At 51.9% G+C, this 18,687-nt stretch overlaps 8 protein-coding genes across 8 annotated transcripts; 4 read left to right on the top strand and 4 right to left on the bottom strand.

Moving 5' to 3' along the window:
- Positions 1-784: 784 nt before the first annotated feature.
- Positions 785-2,437, top strand: Asppvi_003462 (Zn(II)2Cys6 transcription factor domain-containing protein; the record flags this gene model as incomplete). Its single annotated transcript, XM_043299425.1, has 1 exon — positions 785-2,437. One exon carries the CDS (start codon positions 785-787, stop codon positions 2,435-2,437), a length of 1,653 nt encoding a protein of 550 aa, XP_043155360.1.
- Positions 2,438-2,497: 60 nt separating this feature from the next.
- Positions 2,498-3,598, bottom strand: Asppvi_003461 (D-isomer specific 2-hydroxyacid dehydrogenase family protein; the record flags this gene model as incomplete). The annotated part of the gene is made up of 2 exons (XM_043299424.1): positions 2,498-3,239; positions 3,309-3,598. 2 exons carry the CDS (start codon positions 3,596-3,598, stop codon positions 2,498-2,500), a joined length of 1,032 nt encoding a protein of 343 aa, XP_043155359.1.
- A 362-nt stretch (positions 3,599-3,960) lies between these two features.
- Positions 3,961-4,841, bottom strand: Asppvi_003460 (O-methyltransferase; the record flags this gene model as incomplete). The annotated part of the gene is made up of 4 exons (XM_043299423.1): positions 3,961-4,148; positions 4,200-4,514; positions 4,574-4,751; positions 4,815-4,841. The coding sequence occupies 4 exons, from the start codon at positions 4,839-4,841 to the stop codon at positions 3,961-3,963; spliced, it is 708 nt and encodes a 235-aa protein (XP_043155358.1).
- A 627-nt stretch (positions 4,842-5,468) lies between these two features.
- Asppvi_003459 (isopenicillin N synthase family dioxygenase) lies at positions 5,469-6,491 on the bottom strand (the record flags this gene model as incomplete). Its single annotated transcript, XM_043299422.1, has 1 exon — positions 5,469-6,491. The coding sequence occupies one exon, from the start codon at positions 6,489-6,491 to the stop codon at positions 5,469-5,471; it is 1,023 nt and encodes a 340-aa protein (XP_043155357.1).
- A 330-nt stretch (positions 6,492-6,821) lies between these two features.
- Asppvi_003458 (uncharacterized protein) lies at positions 6,822-7,625 on the top strand (the record flags this gene model as incomplete). The annotated part of the gene is made up of 1 exon (XM_043299421.1): positions 6,822-7,625. One exon carries the CDS (start codon positions 6,822-6,824, stop codon positions 7,623-7,625), a length of 804 nt encoding a protein of 267 aa, XP_043155356.1.
- Positions 7,626-7,984: 359 nt separating this feature from the next.
- On the top strand, positions 7,985-15,929 carry Asppvi_003457 (type I iterative polyketide synthase; the record flags this gene model as incomplete). The annotated part of the gene is made up of 2 exons (XM_043299420.1): positions 7,985-8,629; positions 8,679-15,929. 2 exons carry the CDS (start codon positions 7,985-7,987, stop codon positions 15,927-15,929), a joined length of 7,896 nt encoding a protein of 2,631 aa, XP_043155355.1.
- Positions 15,930-16,356: 427 nt separating this feature from the next.
- Asppvi_003456 (FAD-binding oxidoreductase) lies at positions 16,357-17,924 on the top strand (the record flags this gene model as incomplete). The annotated part of the gene is made up of 2 exons (XM_043299419.1): positions 16,357-17,332; positions 17,398-17,924. The coding sequence occupies 2 exons, from the start codon at positions 16,357-16,359 to the stop codon at positions 17,922-17,924; spliced, it is 1,503 nt and encodes a 500-aa protein (XP_043155354.1).
- Positions 17,925-18,014: 90 nt separating this feature from the next.
- On the bottom strand, positions 18,015-18,491 carry Asppvi_003455 (nuclear transport factor 2 family protein; the record flags this gene model as incomplete). Its single annotated transcript, XM_043299418.1, has 1 exon — positions 18,015-18,491. The coding sequence occupies one exon, from the start codon at positions 18,489-18,491 to the stop codon at positions 18,015-18,017; it is 477 nt and encodes a 158-aa protein (XP_043155353.1).
- Between the last annotated feature and the right edge of the window lie 196 nt (positions 18,492-18,687).

The following is an 18,687-nucleotide window of genomic DNA, read 5'->3' as shown; positions in this document are numbered from 1 at the left end:
GCGTGGTATCTTATATCCACCCATAAATGATCTTTCGCGCCCGGGCCACCGCATGGCACGTTCAGAACGTGGCCTCAGGGGCGAGAAAAAAGGAAAAAAAACTTTAAAGCCCAGACACAGCATTGGGAGATTTATGCAAGGCCTACATCAAACCTTAGTTGAGTTTCCATGAGTCATGACTCGAGGCCAGAATTCTCAGCACCAAATTATGAAGGAATGCGATCCTCGACGCTGTGACAGCGTGCGGGGTATGAGAGATAAGCCTCTGCCAATGCCCTCGCAAGCTAGCCCCGGACCCCGGCAAGTGGGCACGGAAGGACGTGTACCGCGGGCCGGATCTGCTGTGAAAAGCGACGCTATCGCCGAATCATGTCCTCTCGCCGCGCAGGGATGAACGGGGGGGAGGGCCAGAGTCAATCGGCCTGGATCTATGCGAAGGCTAACTCGTTCGCTTCTGCGCGTCAGGATACGAAGCCATGGCAAATCAAACGGTTCACTCACATTATACCGGGGCAATCATTGGCCAGGTCTCATGCATGGGGGAGTCCCCGTATCGACGCTGCCTTGTTTCCCCCAGTTTAGTCAGAACGGTCTCTCTCGTCGCTGTGTAAATTCGCAATTACCAAAGTTCTCTACTCCGCACGCCTGCTGTGCTGCCTATCCCCCACCTGAACAAGAGATCATAATACCGGCTGCCTGGTTCCCTCATTGACAGCCCCGCGGCCCCATTGACGATTTGCCTCGAGAGCCAGAGGCAGAGCCAGAGTCCGCGGTTGAAACCGCCATGACCGATTTAGCACAATCAACTACCACGACAACGACAACAAATGGCCCCAAGCTACGTACGGCATGCGATAACTGCCAGCTGTCCAAAGTACGATGTAGTAGAGGCAAGCCTTCGTGCTGGCGGTGCACCCAGAGCGGCGTCAAGTGCGTATACAGTCCACTGAGGAGGACGGGGCGCCCGCCCAAGAACAGCGACAACAATGCTGCGGCGCAGCGGGAAAAGGCCACTTCGAACCGGTTATCGACTACAAATTCATCACCCAATCGCTCTCCCCGCGATACTATCACCCAGGAAGCCTCGCCCGGTCGCACGATTCATCGTCACCATCCACCGCGAGACACCATCACCGCCAATGACGTGCCAACGACCTGTTCGCCAGTACGGCTGCAACAGCCCCTGGCTGAATTGGCCGCATCTCCAGCCGCACCAGGTGGTGCAATACTTGCCGTGCATCCCATGGGCAATGCTGAATCCCAAGACCCAACCCAGAATCCTGCGCTGTCCATGGCAAATCTACACATGAGCGTCAGTGCCAGTGACTTCTCCACCTTGGATATGGACCTGGACCTGGATCTGGACATGTGGGCGATGCCGACCATGTCAGACCTGGCAATGGATTACAGCCATGGAGAGATCGGTCCAACCGCTATGACCGGCTCAGAAACGGACGAGATGAGCCACCTCGCGCTGGGCTCAGTGCTCTCGTCCCCCTCCACTACATTCGATGCTCACGAACCGAGAGGCTGCACGCATCGAGCCCAAAACAAGCCACCAACGACTCTCCTGAGCGGCCTTTGCGCCCTGCCGACTGCCATGCCAATCAGCAGCGTCTCTGAGGAAATTGCCGAGACTGGACTGGCTAGCCCGCCCCCGTCGGCTCCGACCACAGCCTCGTCCAGCCACCACACCTCATCACTGTCTGCGGCACGCACCGTGAGCGTCGGCTCCGGCACGCGAGAGCAGGCTAATAATAGGCCGTGCTCGCAGGACGGAACATGCTACAAGGCCCTCTCCGGGCTGTTGACCAAGCTGGGTGACTTTGACCTGTCCCAGGCAGAGGCCACGCAGCTGGATGGCCTGCTGTGCATCGACCGTGAGCTCCAGCACAAAGTACGTATGGCACTTGACTGCGGACACTGCACGGAGGTGCCCAGCAACCAAAACTTGCTCATGATTATATACATGTCCCTAGACAGCTTACTGTCTCTCTTTGAGAAGCAGCAAAGGCAACACAAAGACAGCTCAGGCAGCGCCAATGGCTACCACAACCGAAGTTCTTCGACCGCAACGGCCGCCGTCGTCGCCGCCGCCCCGCGACGACACCTCATGTCGCATTCGCGACCGTCTTCTTCTCGATTCCCGCACGAGAAGTCCTATGACACAAGCTCCCGTAGCCAGCGCCAGTTTCCCTGGACTGAGCAGTCTCTTGTTGTCGGCAGCTTCCTCGTAGATGATGTGGTCAAGGCGAGCTTTCTGCAGCGCCTTGTGTTGGATTACATAGACAATGTTCTCTCTATACTTGCTGAGCTTGAAAAGACGGCTGATACAATAATGAAGGGCGTGAATTACATGATATACCGACAGAAGGCAGATGATATATACAAGAGGGCGTATTTTCTGCGCGCCAGGCTGCTTTTGGCAGCCGGATAGCGTTTGATTTTAGTTCTATCTATCTTGGCAATGTAATTTCCAGTCTATGACCGAGATGTCTTAATAGCCTAGCTTTCTATCCGGGACGTTAATAAGCTCTTCACCCTTATCTAAACGATCCAGATTGGTTTCCAGAATATCCAGCATTCTATCCCAGTTATTCACACTCTGCCAGCTCACATGAGGCGTGATCACCACATTGGGGGCGCTAAACAACGGATGCGATTCAGGCAGCGGCTCGGGATCCGTCACGTCCACCGCAGCGCCCCAGATTTTGCCCTGGTGCAGCGCATCGATCAGTGCCTCTGTGCAAATCAGGTTGCCCCGCGCAACGTTGGAGACGAATGTTCGCTTCTTGCCCTGCGCCAATATGTCGAATTGCTCCGCCCCGAGCAGATACTCGGTCGCCTTGGTCAGCGGCAGGCAGAGCACCAGGAGGTCCAGCTCCTGGCGCAGGAACTCGTTGACGGCGTCTCGGGACTCGCCGTGGAACCACTTGGCGGGCAGCTGGCCCTGCGGGTCTCCCATGCCCGGGACACTGTAGTGGTCGCTCTTGGCTGCCTTATCGGAGGTGTATGGCGTTCGCGTGAAGGCGTACACCTCCATCCCCATTGCCGTGGCGAGACGTGCACACTGCCGTCCGACGGAACCATATCCGAGAATGCCTATACGCATGCCTGCCGAGTCTCTGGTCTCGGCTCGGACTGTTGACCAGTGGCCCTCCTTTTGCGATTCAATGTGGCGCAGGAGGTTGTGATTTCTCATAATCCAAGTCGACATGACCCACTCTGCAATTTGAGGGCTAAGTAGAAATACTGATGTGAGACAAGCAGTTTCAGAGGCAAATTAGGTCTTGGAGAAGGTTGCTTACCAGTGGATGCCACTCGCAGTGCTAATTGCAACGTCCGGAGACTTGTACCTCTCGTGATGGATCCATCGATCAACGCCAGCCGAGGTCAGTTGTATAAAACGCACATTGGACATTAGTTCTGCCGGGTGCGTCAGATAGAGGCACGCCAGTGTGACGCCCTTCCAAAGCTCCGGCTCGATTTTGTTGGCCTCCAGACCTAGCTCCAACCGCAGAACCCTGGACCGTATCTCGATCCCTGGATATTTGGATTCGATCTTTTGCTTCCACTCCGCTGGAATTTCAATGGGCATTTGGAGTAAAAGAACATCGTTGCAGAGCTTGCTGGCTGGAGGTCCAGAGTTCAGAGGAAGAAAAGAAGGTGCCATTATCAGTGTCACTGCGTAACTCGCTTGTCAACGCCACAACATGCAGACATAAAGCCAGATGTCATATGTTGAGAAGAGTAGAATGTTTGATTTTTATTAGTTTCTAGTCTTTTAATGGGCCGAAGCCTGCCATTAAATCTGACCGATGCATAGAATGCGCCGCGGGATTACATCTACTGCGATTACAATTTTCTTCACCAAGCGGTTTTATATTTGTCAATTTTATTTCTAAATTGCAGCATCTGTGCGACCCATGCCAATACTTCCAGCGCAACTCGTGCAGGAGCTTACTGCTTCCACTTGAGAATCGACATGCCATCGTACAGCGGCAAAACGAGCGAGTCAATGCGGGAGTCGTTCTTGCAGAACTCGTTGAGCTTGCGCATGGCCTTGCCGCACTCGATCCAGTAGGGAACAAGATCCTCGCGCAGATGGGGGCCAGCGTTGGTGTCAATGGCAAGACCGCGAGAAAAGACTATGCAGCATAAGGTCAGTCATGTTATGTACTTTCTTTTGCTCAACTTACCATTGTCGCAGATAATGATGCCATTGGGAGACAGCAACTTCCTATCCAGGACAGTGCGAACGTAGCCCTCGTAGCCTTCCTTGTCGGCGTCGACAAAGACAATGTCAAAGGTTCCCTGGAGAGTCTTGAGCGTGTCCTGGGCAGGCCCTTCGAGCAGAGTGACGCGGTCCTGCATGTTGTTGCGCGCGATTGTTCGCTTGGTAGCATCAATCATGCGCGGCTCAATCTCGAGAGTGATAATCTCAGACTGTTGCTTGGTGGTTGCCTCATACCAAGCGAGGGCGCTGAAACCAGAGTAGCTGCCAATTTCCAGGACTAAAAATATGATATTAATTTACTTTCTTCGCAAACAAGAGGAGGCCGTTCGCGCATACTTCTCTTTGGCTGCAAAATCTGAGCAAGGAATTTGTTCGTCGCGCCCTGAAGCAATGACGACATTTTGTCGGCATCGTCAAAGTTTTCGCGAGTCCACTGCCAGGTCTCTTGCATGCCTGGGCTGATGCCGTCAGTGAAGCCCTGGCAGTACTCTGTCGCCATGGCTGCCTGCTCGACCTATGATATGGACCAGGATTAGGTATATTGCCTGTGACAAGAGCTGGGGCACCTCCGACGTACAGTAAACGGTAACACGCTGGTCATCATTTTGGCGGTAGTTTGGGGGTTGTATGCTGATTCTTTGCAGCGAATAAAATTTTATTCCAATATTGACAATGTAGTCGTTGTAATCTCACACTGAGCTTAAAGGTCGAGTCTCATATACTTTTCATCTTGGTTACTCTGACAACTTTCATTTACTGGCTGCTGCCTCAGTTACTACACGAGAAGTGAGCTCGGAATTCCCAAAAGGAGCCTGCATCCCGCGCCATTCTCTCCCCTACAGAGTTGTTGCGGCTCTGTATTTTGTCCACCGAGGGATATGGGACAATTCATTCACGCCACGGCGCTGGCAGGAGACTTGGAGATTCTCGGTGGCTTTCATATGAAACGTGGGATTCGCTACAGGGATTACAAAAGTGGCCGCGGCGCATTTCGCAGGGCGACGGGGGCGAAGATAAGATCCTCGGAAACCGGATACGCTTCCTTGTGCCAGTATTCGGTCTCGTAGACTAAGGTAATAACTGGTAAAGTTGCTCCCTATCATTTCCTCGGTATTTACTAAGTAGTTTGTTGGATCCTAGTAACAGCGTGCATATGCAGGCTGCGTTTTATGCTGATAGCTACAGGGATGGCCGCAGTTGGATATTCATAATCAAACATTTATTGCTCTTGCTAGTTCTTTACGAGACTATAGCTACCCGTCATGCGATATCTAACATGTTCTTCAACAGTCAAGATCTCATTGGATGACTTTGGTTGCACCGGAAGCCCGTCGAGTGGCTTTAGCTTGGAATCCAGGTTACCATCAAAGAAGAATACAATACTATACCTGTCGTCGCTGCTCTTGTTCCAAACGCGATGGAGGCTGCTGCGATACTCGCCTCCTGTGAGCAGAGACATGACGTCGCCCAGATTGACAATGTAAACATCTGGGTTGGGCGGCACATCAACCCACCGGTCCGTCTTGTAGTCTTTCACCTGGAGCCCGGGATGCTCGTCCTGCACCAGCAGGGTGATGGCGCCAAAATCGGTGTGCTCGCCGGCACCAAGCTGCATCTTGGACGTTCCCTGTGAACCGGGTGTTGGCGGGTAGTGCAACAGGCGAAGGAGCCACATGGGGTCGTTGGCCTGTAAATCGTCAAAGCAGTGCGGTCCACAGGGCAGTGTGGCGGCGATGAGGTCAAAAACGATGCGGGATACCCGCAGCATCTCGGAATAGTATTCTTCTGTGACAGAGCGAAAGTCTGCCGTCGGAAGAATGTCAGGCGACGGCCAGACATTGGGGCCTTCCAGGAAACGGCCCTGGACGACACGAGGGTGGTCCAGGGGCATCTCTTTGGAGATGAAAAACCCCTCCTTGACGTCTCGCAAGATTCCGTCGTCTTCTTCTTCCTCCGTTTCGTAGGACTGTGAGCCCATGACATCGTAGCCACGAAAACCAGGGTTCTTCCTAGCATCAAGACGAAGTTTCTCCTTCGCAGGAAGAGAAAAGAATCTGGCGGAGGCTTCAAACACTCGCTTTTGCAGCTCTTGGGACACGCCGTGGCCTTTCATTTGGAAGAAACCCGTCGATCCACATGCTCGTCGGACATCGTCAATAACTTGTTGAGCAGCATCGCTCTTGGGATCCTCAAGGAAAGGTGTAATGTCTATGAGGGGCAAGTAAAAGTCTGGCAGTTCTTCGACGGAAGGCATTATTTCCGAGTCAATCGTTATCAGAATATTGAGAATTGGCTGAGAGGAGCAAAACTGATCAATGTGGCCGCTCGTGTGATAGAGCTATTGCTAAATATTATATCTTTATGTCACCACACTTGAGTCCATTCGCCTTTTCCTGGCAGGACTTCGGGTAGTTTCGCTCGGGCCATTAGTGAAGGACTGAAGGCACAGCTGTATCATTGTGTAAGAGACGCTCTTCATATTGGCCGGAACGTCTTTCTGCGAATATTGTCATAAATGCGACAAAGGAAATGAGCATAACATAGCAAGAAGCTCAAGTTCCTCAATTATACCCTCACTGGCACGATGCATTCAGCGCCAGCGCCCGACCAGCTTACACGCCATCTGCCTCGCATACTTTGCCTCCATGGCGGAGGAACCAACGCACGTATTTTTCGAGCCCAATGTCGTGGAATTGTTGCGCAGTTAAAGTCAGAATATCGCCTCGTCTTTGCTCAAGCACCATTCGAGTCTCAAGCTGGCCCCGATGTCACGCCGGCCTACGGCGAATGGGGCCCGTTTCGTCGCTGGCTTCGCTGGTTACCTGACCAGCCTCATGCGCACCCCAACTTCATAATTGAGCAAATAGATGAGGCGTTGATGGATGCCATGGCCGCTGATACTAGAGCGGGCGCAACTGGCGAATGGGTCGGCATATTGGGATTCAGTCAGGGCGCGAAAGTAGCCGCTAGCATCCTGTATAGACAACAACTTCGACGGCAATCTCTCGATCAAGACGACCTACTCAATTTCCAATTCGGCATTCTTATAGCAGGCCGAGCACCTATTGTTTCTTTGGATCCCGACATGTGGCCGGATCAGACACTTCCAGATGCATCGCAACTTACGGACTGGCCCAAGAGGGACAGCGACAAGCGCAGTTTCTACGGCAATGGACACATTCTGAGTATTCCCACACTGCATGTGCATGGCCTTAACGACGAGGGTTTAGAGCTTCACCGCAGTTTATTTGAGAACTTTTGCGACTCGCGGAGCAGGCGTTCGGTAGAGTGGGATGGGGCGCATCAAGTGCCGCTGAAGTATAAGGACGTGCAGGTAGTCGTGGAGCAGATACGTAATCTTGCAGCTAGCTCAACACTGTATACTTAAAAGCAGCCATAGTAATAAGAGTATAAAGCATGACGTTTCAGAACTGCTGTCTTTTGAATAATGCCCTGCCTATCTTGGAGATATGGTGCGCCGCGGCCCGGTTTGTTTGTTCAGCTCAGACACTGGAAACCAGCCGGGCCCTATGTAATCCTTCCCAGTATCAAGGTCCGCGGCGAATCATGGGATTACTGAAATAGAATTTACCAAAACAGAGTACTTGCACTGACAGGGTGCCAAGACAGAGCCACGAAACATATCATGTCGGAGTCTCCTACAGTCTCTCCCACACAGCATCTCTTATGCATCTTGCTCCCAGTCACCAATAACAAAATTAGATCTTTCGTCCTCAACATTATACCATGGGTTCGCTTGCAAAACAAGATATGGTACAAAATGTACTTTTATTTGGGCCACAGGCGCTATCACTAGATGTTGATGACATCAAAACCCTGCGAGATACACTTCATTCAACGCCAAGCAATCGATGGGCTCTCGACTGTCTATCCGAGCTGCCTGACTTGTGGGATGTTGTTGCCAAAAATGTCCCTCAACTGAACAGTTTCGATGGCAAGCCATTGTTGAAAAAGTTTGTGGACGAATTCAACACTGGAAGCACATCCCCGTCCACGTTCCCGCTGCCAAACATATTATCCACCCCCCTCGTCGTCATAATGCATTTGACACAGTACTCAAAAGCATTGCGAGATACTTGGCCAAGACTGAAAGACGACGATCCGCTGCCAGCCGACTTCATGCAGGAATCAGTTGCAGCTGGTCTATGTACCGGTATGCTAGGAGCCATGGTCGCGAGCCATTCCAATACCCTACAGAGCTTGGCCACGAACAGTTGCAAAGCTGTGAGGCAAGCCATGGCAATTGGAGCAATTGTCGATGCCGAAATGGCAGCAGACGGTTCAGATGGGCGTGCAGTATCTTTCTCAGTATCATGGGGAGCTGGTCGTACCCTGGATAGTGTCAAGAAGTTGATACAACCGTTTTCCAACGTAAGTGTTCGGTGTCTCGCTGTCATCCTCATTACTAACTACAGTCTAGACCTACATCTCTGTTATCATGGACGAACGAAGAGCAACAATCACTGTTTCAGAGAAGTTGGCAGTAGCCTTTGCTCAAACGCTGAAGGCTGCTGGCCTTTACATCGTGCGACTTGAACTGGCGGGACGTTTCCATTGGCAGGGCCATGAGGAAAATGCAAAGCAACTAGCACAGCTATTTGCGTCAAACGAAGAATTCCATCTGTCAAGCTCACGCCACATGATGTTCCACAGCGATATGAGCAGTTGGAGTCGAGACTCCCTTGTGGAAGTGACAGTTCTTAGGGGAATCCTCCTCGAAAAGTCTGACTGGTTTTGGTCATTTAGCCAGCTAATTGACCCATCCATTCTTGATGCCAGCCAGGGCAGGATCATCATCATCGGGCCAGAGCGCTGCGTGCCACCAACTCTTGCCAGCATGCTGAATTCTCGGATAACCAGAATTGGCGATACTAGTCTGGCAAAGATAGGCATCTCATCACAACTTAGTCATGGCGATGAGCAGATTGCAGTCGTCGGAATGTCCTGCCATGTCCCTGGAGCAGAAGATCTCGAAGAATTCTGGAATATTCTGGTCAGTGGCCAGTCCCAACACAGGGAAGTTCCTCCTGAGAGATTCCCCATGGATATGAATTGGAGACAGCTACAGGAACAAGGAGCTGGTGGTCGCAAGTGGTTCGGCAACTTCATTGACGACTTTGACAAGTTTGACCACAAGTTTTTCAAGAAGAGCCCCCGAGAGTCGGCGTCCATGGACCCCCAGCAGCGCCTGTGTCTCAAGCTGGCATACCAGGCAATGGAGCAGGCTGGATATTTTACGTCGCCCTCGTCCACCAAAGATAAACACATTGGCTGCTACATTGGTGTGGGCAACGTCGACTACTTCGATAATATTGCCTGCCACCCTGCCAACGCCTATACAGCGACAGGTAACCTCCGCAGCTTCGTCGCAGGCAAGGTCAGCCATTGGTTTGGGTGGACCGGTCCCAGTTTGACAGTTGACACAGCCTGCTCATCGTCCAGCGTGGCCATCCATCAAGCGTGTCGGGCCATTCTACATGGAGACTGCAGCAGCGCTCTCGCTGGTGGTGTGAATATATTCACCAGCCCGAACTGGTTCCACAACCTTGCCGGGGCGTCATTTCTAAGTCCAACAGGGCAATGCAAGCCATTCGATGCCAACGCAGATGGTTATTGCAGAGGAGAAGGCGGTTGTGCGGTCTATCTCAAGAAGCTGTCCTCGGCGCTCACCGATGGCGACCAAATTTTTGGTGTCATTGCAGCTACCAAGGTGTACCAGAACCAGAACTGCACAGCCATTACAGTTCCCAACTCGCCATCACTGTCTGAGCTATTCTCTGACGTCGTACACCAGGCCAGGCTCGAACCACAAAATGTGTCTGTGGTTGAGGCTCATGGAACAGGAACACCAGTCGGAGACCCTGCTGAGTACGATGCAGTCCGTACGGTTTTCGGAGGCCACAGGCGAGGCAACACTAATCTGAATCTCATGTCTGTGAAAGGACTTGTGGGACATGCAGAATTTGCCTCTGGAATCATTTCTTTGGTCAAAATCCTACTCATGATTCACCACGGGACCATCCCTCCACAGCCCAGTTTTGTAACCTGCAGCCCTGGACTGAAAGCGACATCTACGGATAAAATTGAAATTACAACGAGGGTGAAGCCATGGGATGCGAACTTTCGTGCTGCCCTCATCAACAATTACGGTGCTTCGGGATCCAATGCGTCCATGATTGTTACTGAATCACCCACTCTGCGTCGCATCCGGTCCAGCGTCGAATCCGCTTCGATTGAAGGCCAAAACTATCCATTTCGCTTGCACGCTTTGGATCAGAAAAGCCTTAAGGCGTACATACACAAGCTCAAAAAGCTTCTAGAATCCCAGGCCGCAACGGGCACTGTCGACAAAAGCGTTTTATCAGCGTCCAATCTCTCCTTCCAATTGTGCCGCCAATCTAACTCGACATTGCCCTGGGGCGCCATATTCACTGCTTCCTCATTGTCAGACTTAGGCACAAAGCTTTCTGCTTTGGAGAATGATAGCGGTTCAGTTGTAGCAGAGCAATACTCTCCGACAACGCGCCCAGTTGTTCTCTGCTTCGGAGGCCAGGTGTCTACCTTCGTTGGATTGGACAGAGCTGTCTTCGACAGCGCTACCGTTCTACGGGAGCATTTGTACAAGTGTGATTCTGCATGTCTCTCGCTCGGACTGGGCAGCATATACCCTGATATCTTCCTGAAAACACCTATTCAAGATATTTGCAGACTCCAACTGGCCTTGTTTGCGATGCAGTACTCTTGCGCCAGAAGCTGGATCGACTGTGGAGTGAATGTCGCTGCTGTAGTGGGCCACAGCTTTGGCGAGCTTACAGCCCAGTGCATCGCTGGAGTCTATTCGCTGGAGGATGCTCTCAGGATTGTGTCGCGTCGGGCTCGGATCATTCGTGACTCTTGGGGTTCAGAGAGAGGTGCCATGCTGGCAGTCGAGGCTGACTCTGCCACAGTAGAGGATTTGATCGCAAAGGCTATTGAAGCCTCCAGTGGCGAATCAGATGTTGGAGTTGCCTGCCATAATGGGCCAAAAAGCTTCACCCTGGCTGGTTCTGCCAGATGGGTTGAGCACTTCCAGAGTCTGGCCGCCGAAGCCACACCATCGCCCAAGATGAAGCGGCTGAACGTTACAAATGCTTTCCACTCGAAACTTGTTGAACCGTTAATGAAGGAGTTACAAGATGTAGCTGCTGATGTTGAATTCCACACACCTACCATAAGGGTGGAACGGGCAACAAGGACCTCGTTGTCATCCGACAAGCTGCAATCGGATTTCGTCGCACAGCATCTACGACATCCAGTTTACTTTCACGATGCCGTTCAGAGACTTCATAAGGACTTTGGGGATGCTATATGGCTTGAGGCAGGATCGAATTCAAGCATTGCGAACATGGCCAGTCGCTCTCTTGGGAGCCCAGCATCGAGTCATTTCCAGGCCATCAACATCACGAGCAGCAACTCGCTCACGTTCCTTGTCAATAACACCATTGACCTTTGGAAGCAAGGCCTCAATGTGGCTTTCTGGATGCATCACGTCAGTCAAGTGCAACAATACTCCCCGCTCATTCTTCCTCCGTACCAATTTGAGAAAGCAACACATTGGATGGAGCTCAAAGAGATGCCGCTCAGCTCGCCGCCACCTGCTGCCACCGAGCAGCAGTCTGCATCACAGCCAGAAGCACCAAAAACCCTGACAAGTTTCGTTGCCTACCAAGGAGAAAATAAGCAGAATGCTCGATTCCGCGTCAACGTTGGCACCTCCCAATTTCAAGTTCCTGCCAATGCAACCAAAATTGCCCAAAAAGTGGCAGCAGTCCCGGCCATGTTTCATGTCGAGATTGCACTGCATGCTATTTACAGTCAGGATCCTGAGTTGGACGGTACTGAGTACCAGCCGCTTATTCGAAATACTCATCTTTACGATATCCTATGCGCCGATGTCAGTGACGACCTCCTTATTGATGTGGCGTGGTCTGGAACACCAAACCGCAGCTGTACGTGGAAAATCTTCAGCTCAGCGGACGGCAGTGGAGCGCCAAATACAGTCTATAGCACCGGCGTCATCTCATTTACCTCACCAGCGGATCCCTACGTAAAAGAGAATTATGATCACTTGACTCGTCTCAGTGGAAGGGACAGGTGCGAGAGGTTGCTGACGGGGACCGATGAGAATGTCGATGTGCTTCAAGGCCGAAGCATATACCGTTCAATGCAACAGCTGATTGAATACAAAGAAGCAGTTGGCAAAGTCACAAAGGTCTCTAGCAATGGCAGCGAAGCAGCCGGTCGTGTCAAAGCACATCGACTCGGTGGACAGGAAGACGGCAAGGTTGGCTACGTCAACGCGATACGCACCGAAACCTTTTGCCAGGTGGCGAGTATCTTCCTCAACCTGATGATTGAGGATGAAGATTCTTCATCGGAGAGGGACAATAAGGGCGCTATCTTTATTTGCCGTGGCTTTTCTCAGTGGCTGCGCAGTGGCAGCTTGTCGGATAACAGCATTCACCCGAGAGAGTGGAATGTGTTTGTTGCCTGTCACCGAGGCTCCGAGTCGGGATACATTGCCGACATGTTTGTCTTTGATGGCCAGGATGGGTCTTTGGCGGAGGTCATGCTGGGTGTTTCTTATGAACGACTAGCGACGGATGACATCGTTACTGGACAACTGGCTGCCGAACCCTCGCGCGCAGAGATCCGGAGCTCCTCATCAACAGACGGACCCGCGCCGGCGGACACGCCCAATAATAATCCCGCCAAACACATTTCACAGAAAGGTTTATCTTCTGTTTCGGAGGGCTCTGAGCCAGCACCCACATCGGCGCCTTCCGCAAATGCTGCTGTTGACGCGGAGGTCTACGACAAAACCGTAGAGCTGGTCTGCAATCTGTCAGGATTGGAGCCAGACGACATCAAGAAAGACTCTGACTTGGCAGAGCTTGGTATCGATTCCCTCATGGCTATGGAAGTAGTTCGCGAAGTCGATGCGGCATTCCATGTTGTGTTGACTAATGATGCCTTGATGGAGCTGACAGACTTCAAGAGTCTGGTGGCTTGTATCAGATCCGCACTGGGTATGAGCAATGACACTGCACCTGCAAACGAACCTGCTGCATCATCAACTTCAAAAGGCATCCCCGGCCGGCATCTCAATGGCACTTCAGCTATGGAACCCACAAGCACTGTGAATGGTGACGCCAGCAGTGCCATGGACGGCTATAACGTCATACCGAATGGCAGTCCTGCCACGTTGTCGTCATCAATCGTCTTGGAAGTCTTCAACGAGCTGGCATGGGAGACCGATAACCTTCTTGAAGAGCACAATCTGGCTGGATACAACAAACACATCACCCCACGAACAAGCGAGCTGTGTGTTGCCTACATTCTCGACGCGTTTGAACAGCTCGGCTGTTCCATCCGCTCTGCAAAAGCAGGCGATCAATTACCGCGTGTCTCTTATCTTGCTAAGCACGAGAAGCTCATGAAGCTCATGTATCAGCTGCTGGAGGTCGACGCCCGTCTCATCGACATCCAAGGCTCAACCATCACACGCACAGCAGTCGCGCCGCCACTCAAGTCGGCGGATACTTTACTCGCAAAATTGCTAGAGGAAGAACCGACGCACATGTACGATGTCAAGCTTGCAGCTCTTGTGGGCACCAGATTTGCCGACTTGATAACTGGAAAGGAAGACGGCGTCCAACTCATATTTGGGCGTCAAGAGAGTCGCGAGGTGGCCTCTGACTTTTACGCCAAGTCTCCTTTTACAGGTGTCTGGATTCACCAACTTTTACTGTTTATGGAGAAATTTATCTCCAGGATTCCCAAGACTGGTGAGACGATTAACATCCTTGAGATTGGCGCGGGCACCGGTGGAACCACTTCGCAGCTTGTGCCTCTGCTGGCCAAGCTCGGCGTGCCAATCCGATACACCATGTCAGATATATCTGGCTCCTTGGTCGCGGCCGCCCGCAAGCGATTTAAGCAGTACCCGTTTGTTGAGTTCAAGGTGGTTGATGTCGAGTCTGCACCCGATGCCGCCCTTGTGCAAAGTCAACATATTGTCCTGGCCACGAACTGTATCCATGCTACGCGCAACTTGTCTGTGTCACTGGCCAACATTCACCGCATGTTGCGAACTGATGGCTTTTTGATGCTTCTGGAGATGACACATCAAGTCCCCTGGATTGACTTTGTCTTTGGTCTCCTTGAAGGTTGGTGGCTGTTTGAAGACGAGCGTGATTATGTGCTTGCCTCTGTGAGCCACTGGGAGAAGACATTGAGATCAGTCGGATTTGGTCATGTTGATTGGACCAGGGGAGACCATCCAGAGGCCGATCTGCAGCGGCTTATTATTGCATTTCCCTCCAAGGATAGCCATCCTCAAGCACCGCGGCCGTCTGGATATGTTTCGCGCGTTTTTACACCGTCTTTGCCCACCAACAATGCCGAGAGACAAAAGATCAGTGACAACTACGTCGAGAAATACTCCAATGACTTCGAGCTGCCAGAATCAATATCCTCAAGATCAAAGGCCACGTCGAAGGCTTCCTCGCGCTGTGTTCTCGTTACTGGCGCAACAGGCAGTCTTGGCTCTCACATTGTGGCCGCCTTTGCGCAGCGCAGCGATGTTAAAACGGTCATCTGTATTAACAGACTGAGCAACACTGAGGCCAACGTCCGTCAAAAAAGTTCATTTGCCATGCGTGGAATTGAGCTCGACGCCGCGGCTATGGCAAAGTTGGAAGTGATTGAAACTGATACAAGCAAGGCTTCCATAGGATTGTCTGCCGACAAGTACCAGTCTCTACTCGGCAGAGTCACCCACATTGTCCACAGTGCGTGGCCCATGAGTCTGACGCGCCCTATCCGCATGTATGAGATCCAAATGAAAATTCTAAGAAATCTCATATCCCTCGCAGCGGACATTGCCAAGGAGCAGCCCCAGCTCCGCGTCGGGTTCCTATTCGTGTCATCCATTGCCGTGGTTGGCAACTACCCTCTGTGGAAGGGAACCCCCTTGGTGCCTGAGGAGCCGACAACTGTCGAGTCGGTCCCTCTCACTGGCTATGCAGAGGCGAAGCTAGTCTGCGAAACCGTTCTGTCCAAGACGCTACGCCGCTATCCCGATCGCTTCCAGGCCAAGGCCGTGCGGGTTGCGCAAATCTCCGGATCCACCACTAACGGCTACTGGAATACTTCCGAATACATGCCTTTCCTCATCAAGTCATCCCAGTCTCTTGGCCTACTCCCATACCTCGAGGGCACCCTCTCCTGGTACCCCGTCGATGGCGTCGCTGCTACCCTAGGCGACTTGCTCTTGTCCGAGACGGCCGACGACTGGATCTACCACATTGACAATCCGTCGCGCCAAGGCTGGCAGGAAATGATTGCATCCCTCGCCAGCGCCCTCGGCCTTGGGAAGGAAAGCATTGTTCCATTTGACCAGTGGATTGATCGCGTCCGACGACTGCGCGGGTCTACGGTAGATAATCCGGCACTGCAGCTGATTGACTTTTTCGAAAACTACTTTATTCCAATGTCGTGCGGAGAGCTTATCTTGGATACAACCAAGGCAAATCAGTACTCTGAGACGCTTCGTAACCAAGGGCCAATCACGGACGAGGTCATTGGCAAGTACATCAAGGCATTGAGGACATCAGGCTTCTTGAATTAAATTGGGATTTTTTAAATTGTTTATTATCTTATCTCTTACGTTATTTTAGGGTTAGAAAGTATATGCTATTGCAATACAACTTTTTTCTTAGCTTTTTTCAGCAATCTGTCGATACAATGTAAGCTCTGGTGACACCAGAGCAATTGCCCAAAGTACGACATGCAATGGCGCAACAAAATAACTGAAGGATTATTAATGTATACTGGCATACATATTCAGGCTTGTCACGATACTGGAATTGACCCTCGGGTCCCCCGAATTATATCCGGTACTTGCTCGGGTGGTTGTTAGAAACAGAACCCGGCAACAGTCAGAACGACACGACTGCAGCTACATACTCTCCCTTCTCCTACTGCGCATTTCAAGTGCCTTAGTAGCTTGTCGCATCTAATCAAATTCAGTATCACATATCCTAATTTACACAATCATGGGAGAGAGCATGAAAACCACCGACTGGAAATCCGACCCAAATACTCTTCGGAGGGAGGCACCGTCTCTCCTTCAACTGGCCAAAGACTCCCCCGACACCCTCATAGTCACGCCTTCCAACCCATTTTATACATCCATTCGCCAAGAGTACAACGAGTACAACCGTCAGACTGAGCCACTCGCCATTGTCTTGCCAAAGAGCATTGATCAGCTACGACAGGCAGTAGTCTACTGTTCTGGCCATAAACCCCCGATTCCTATGACGATTCGAGGCGGTGGACATGACCCCTACGGACGCACCGTTGTGTCGACCGCTGCTCAGTGTGACCTAAGATTTCTCAAATGGATCAAGATCCTCGAGAGCAACCCTTCCTCAACCGCAACAGACAAAGTTGTCGCGCTTGGACCGGGTATTACTGCCATAGAGCTGCATCGAGCGCTCGATGGCGCCGGGCTCAGCGCAGCGACGGGCTGGGTAGGCAGTGTTGGCATGGTAGGATGGTCTTGCGGTGGTGGGTACGGCCTATCCTCTGGTGCATGGGGGATGGGCGTGGACAACATCCTAGGTGCAAAGGTAATGCAAGCGGACGGTCGTATCATCGACACCCGAGATGATCCGGAGCTGTTGTGGGCAATGCGTGGCGCTGGACTGGGAAACTTTGGCATCGTGGTTGAACTGCGAGTCAGAGCTCGTCCCAAACCTCGGTACATTGCTGGAATTCTGGTCTTTTCTCTGCAGCATGCTGTCCAAGTGCTCTCGGGCTTTCAGACCCTCGTGAACGAAGGAGTACCGACTAGCTTTGGCGGAGAGATGACCATCAACACGACCGACGAACTCGGCCCAGCCATCAACATCTTTTTCACTTGGATATGCGACAGCCACTCGGATACTCACGCAGCTGAGGGGACAAAATTCAAGGAAAAGCTCCTGCAGAGGCTTCAAGTGGCCCCCTTGGTGGACACAGTTGGCGACAGTAAGTCTACTCCATTACAACGTATGACTTTCAGCTTTGTAACTAATTTTTTTTATCTCCAAAAGCATCAATCCTTGCTTTTCACGAGACACTAAGTCAAGGCATTGAAGAGTCCCAGCATGGCTACTGGGATATGGCATCTCTGACACTGGCCCATCTCACTCCAGAGGTGATTGGGATCATCATGCGGAATCCAGCGCCCACTGGCGGCGCATCGGCCATACTCGTGCACCACGTCCACGGTCGCGCCGTACAGCCTGATGGCACGGCTTCCTGGAGTCATCGCCGCCAGCACTACGTTGTTTCGCCATGCGCCATTGCACCACTGGACGCATCTCCACGACAGAAGCAGGTCACAAGGGAATGGACGCGAGTTATTTATAGTGAGATATTGCAAACCGGTCAGGCTTTGCCAAAGGGCTACTGGAGCATGTCGCGGCCAGCGGACTGCGACGCAACCCGTTTCTATGGCGCCGACACGGTCAGGAGGTTGACCAAGTTGAAAAGGAAACTGGATCCGTCAAACGCATTTCCGTTTGGCTTACCTCGTTTCAATACACAGGAGTCGCGGGATGAGATGGCTTATTTATAAAGCAATACGAAAGGAGCATTAATTTTATGGCTGAATACCTAGATTGTCTTCTGCTGTACTAGCTATCCACTTGATCCTTGCCATCCTGTATCAGTTACCCTGCAGAATGCCCCAGTCGCCTTCACTCCAGACAGATTTAACTCTCCAGTATTTAATCTTCCACAGTCCATCGGAGTCATCTTTGACAAACTCATACCAGTACAGACTGCCCACCAGGAGCGACTTGGAACCGTCCTGAAGACCCTGGCCTGGAGCGTAGTGCTGCGCCAGCCCGCAACTGGTACCCACGGCCTTGGACTCGCCTTCGACATAGTTGACACGCACATTGGTGAGGAAGTGCGTCGTGTCCATTTTGGAAATGGGATCGAAGCATTTTGCCTTGACTTCTTCCAAGCTGTTCATGACTTTGCCATTGAGGTCAAAGAGGCAGTCGGCTGCGAAGCTCGACGCGAATAACGCGGCGTCCGCTGTGTCGAACCCCCACAGACAGCGATACATGGCGTCAGCGATGGCCTCACGGTCGCCCAAAGCGGGAGTGAGCTTTGGCAAAATTGATGGCAGGTCCATTTTAGGTAAGCAAGGTGGGAAATATTGCGTGTTTGGTGCTGTTCTGTATTTTGGTGGTGTTCGACTATCTTCTCTGAGCGCGGCTGTGGGCTTTTGCCTCGCTTTTCGTTGACGACTTGGGCACCCTAATCTCCCTAAATGTATCGTACCTAAGCTCTCGGGACATTTAAAAAATGCTAAAGACCCCCGGTGAGTT

This window comes from Aspergillus pseudoviridinutans (genome assembly GCF_018340605.1).
Source record: "Aspergillus pseudoviridinutans IFM 55266 DNA, scaffold_2, whole genome shotgun sequence".
NCBI lineage: Eukaryota > Fungi > Ascomycota > Eurotiomycetes > Eurotiales > Aspergillaceae > Aspergillus > Aspergillus pseudoviridinutans.
Note: the sequence above shows the minus strand (reverse complement) of the source record. Positions and strands in the feature narration are given on the sequence as shown.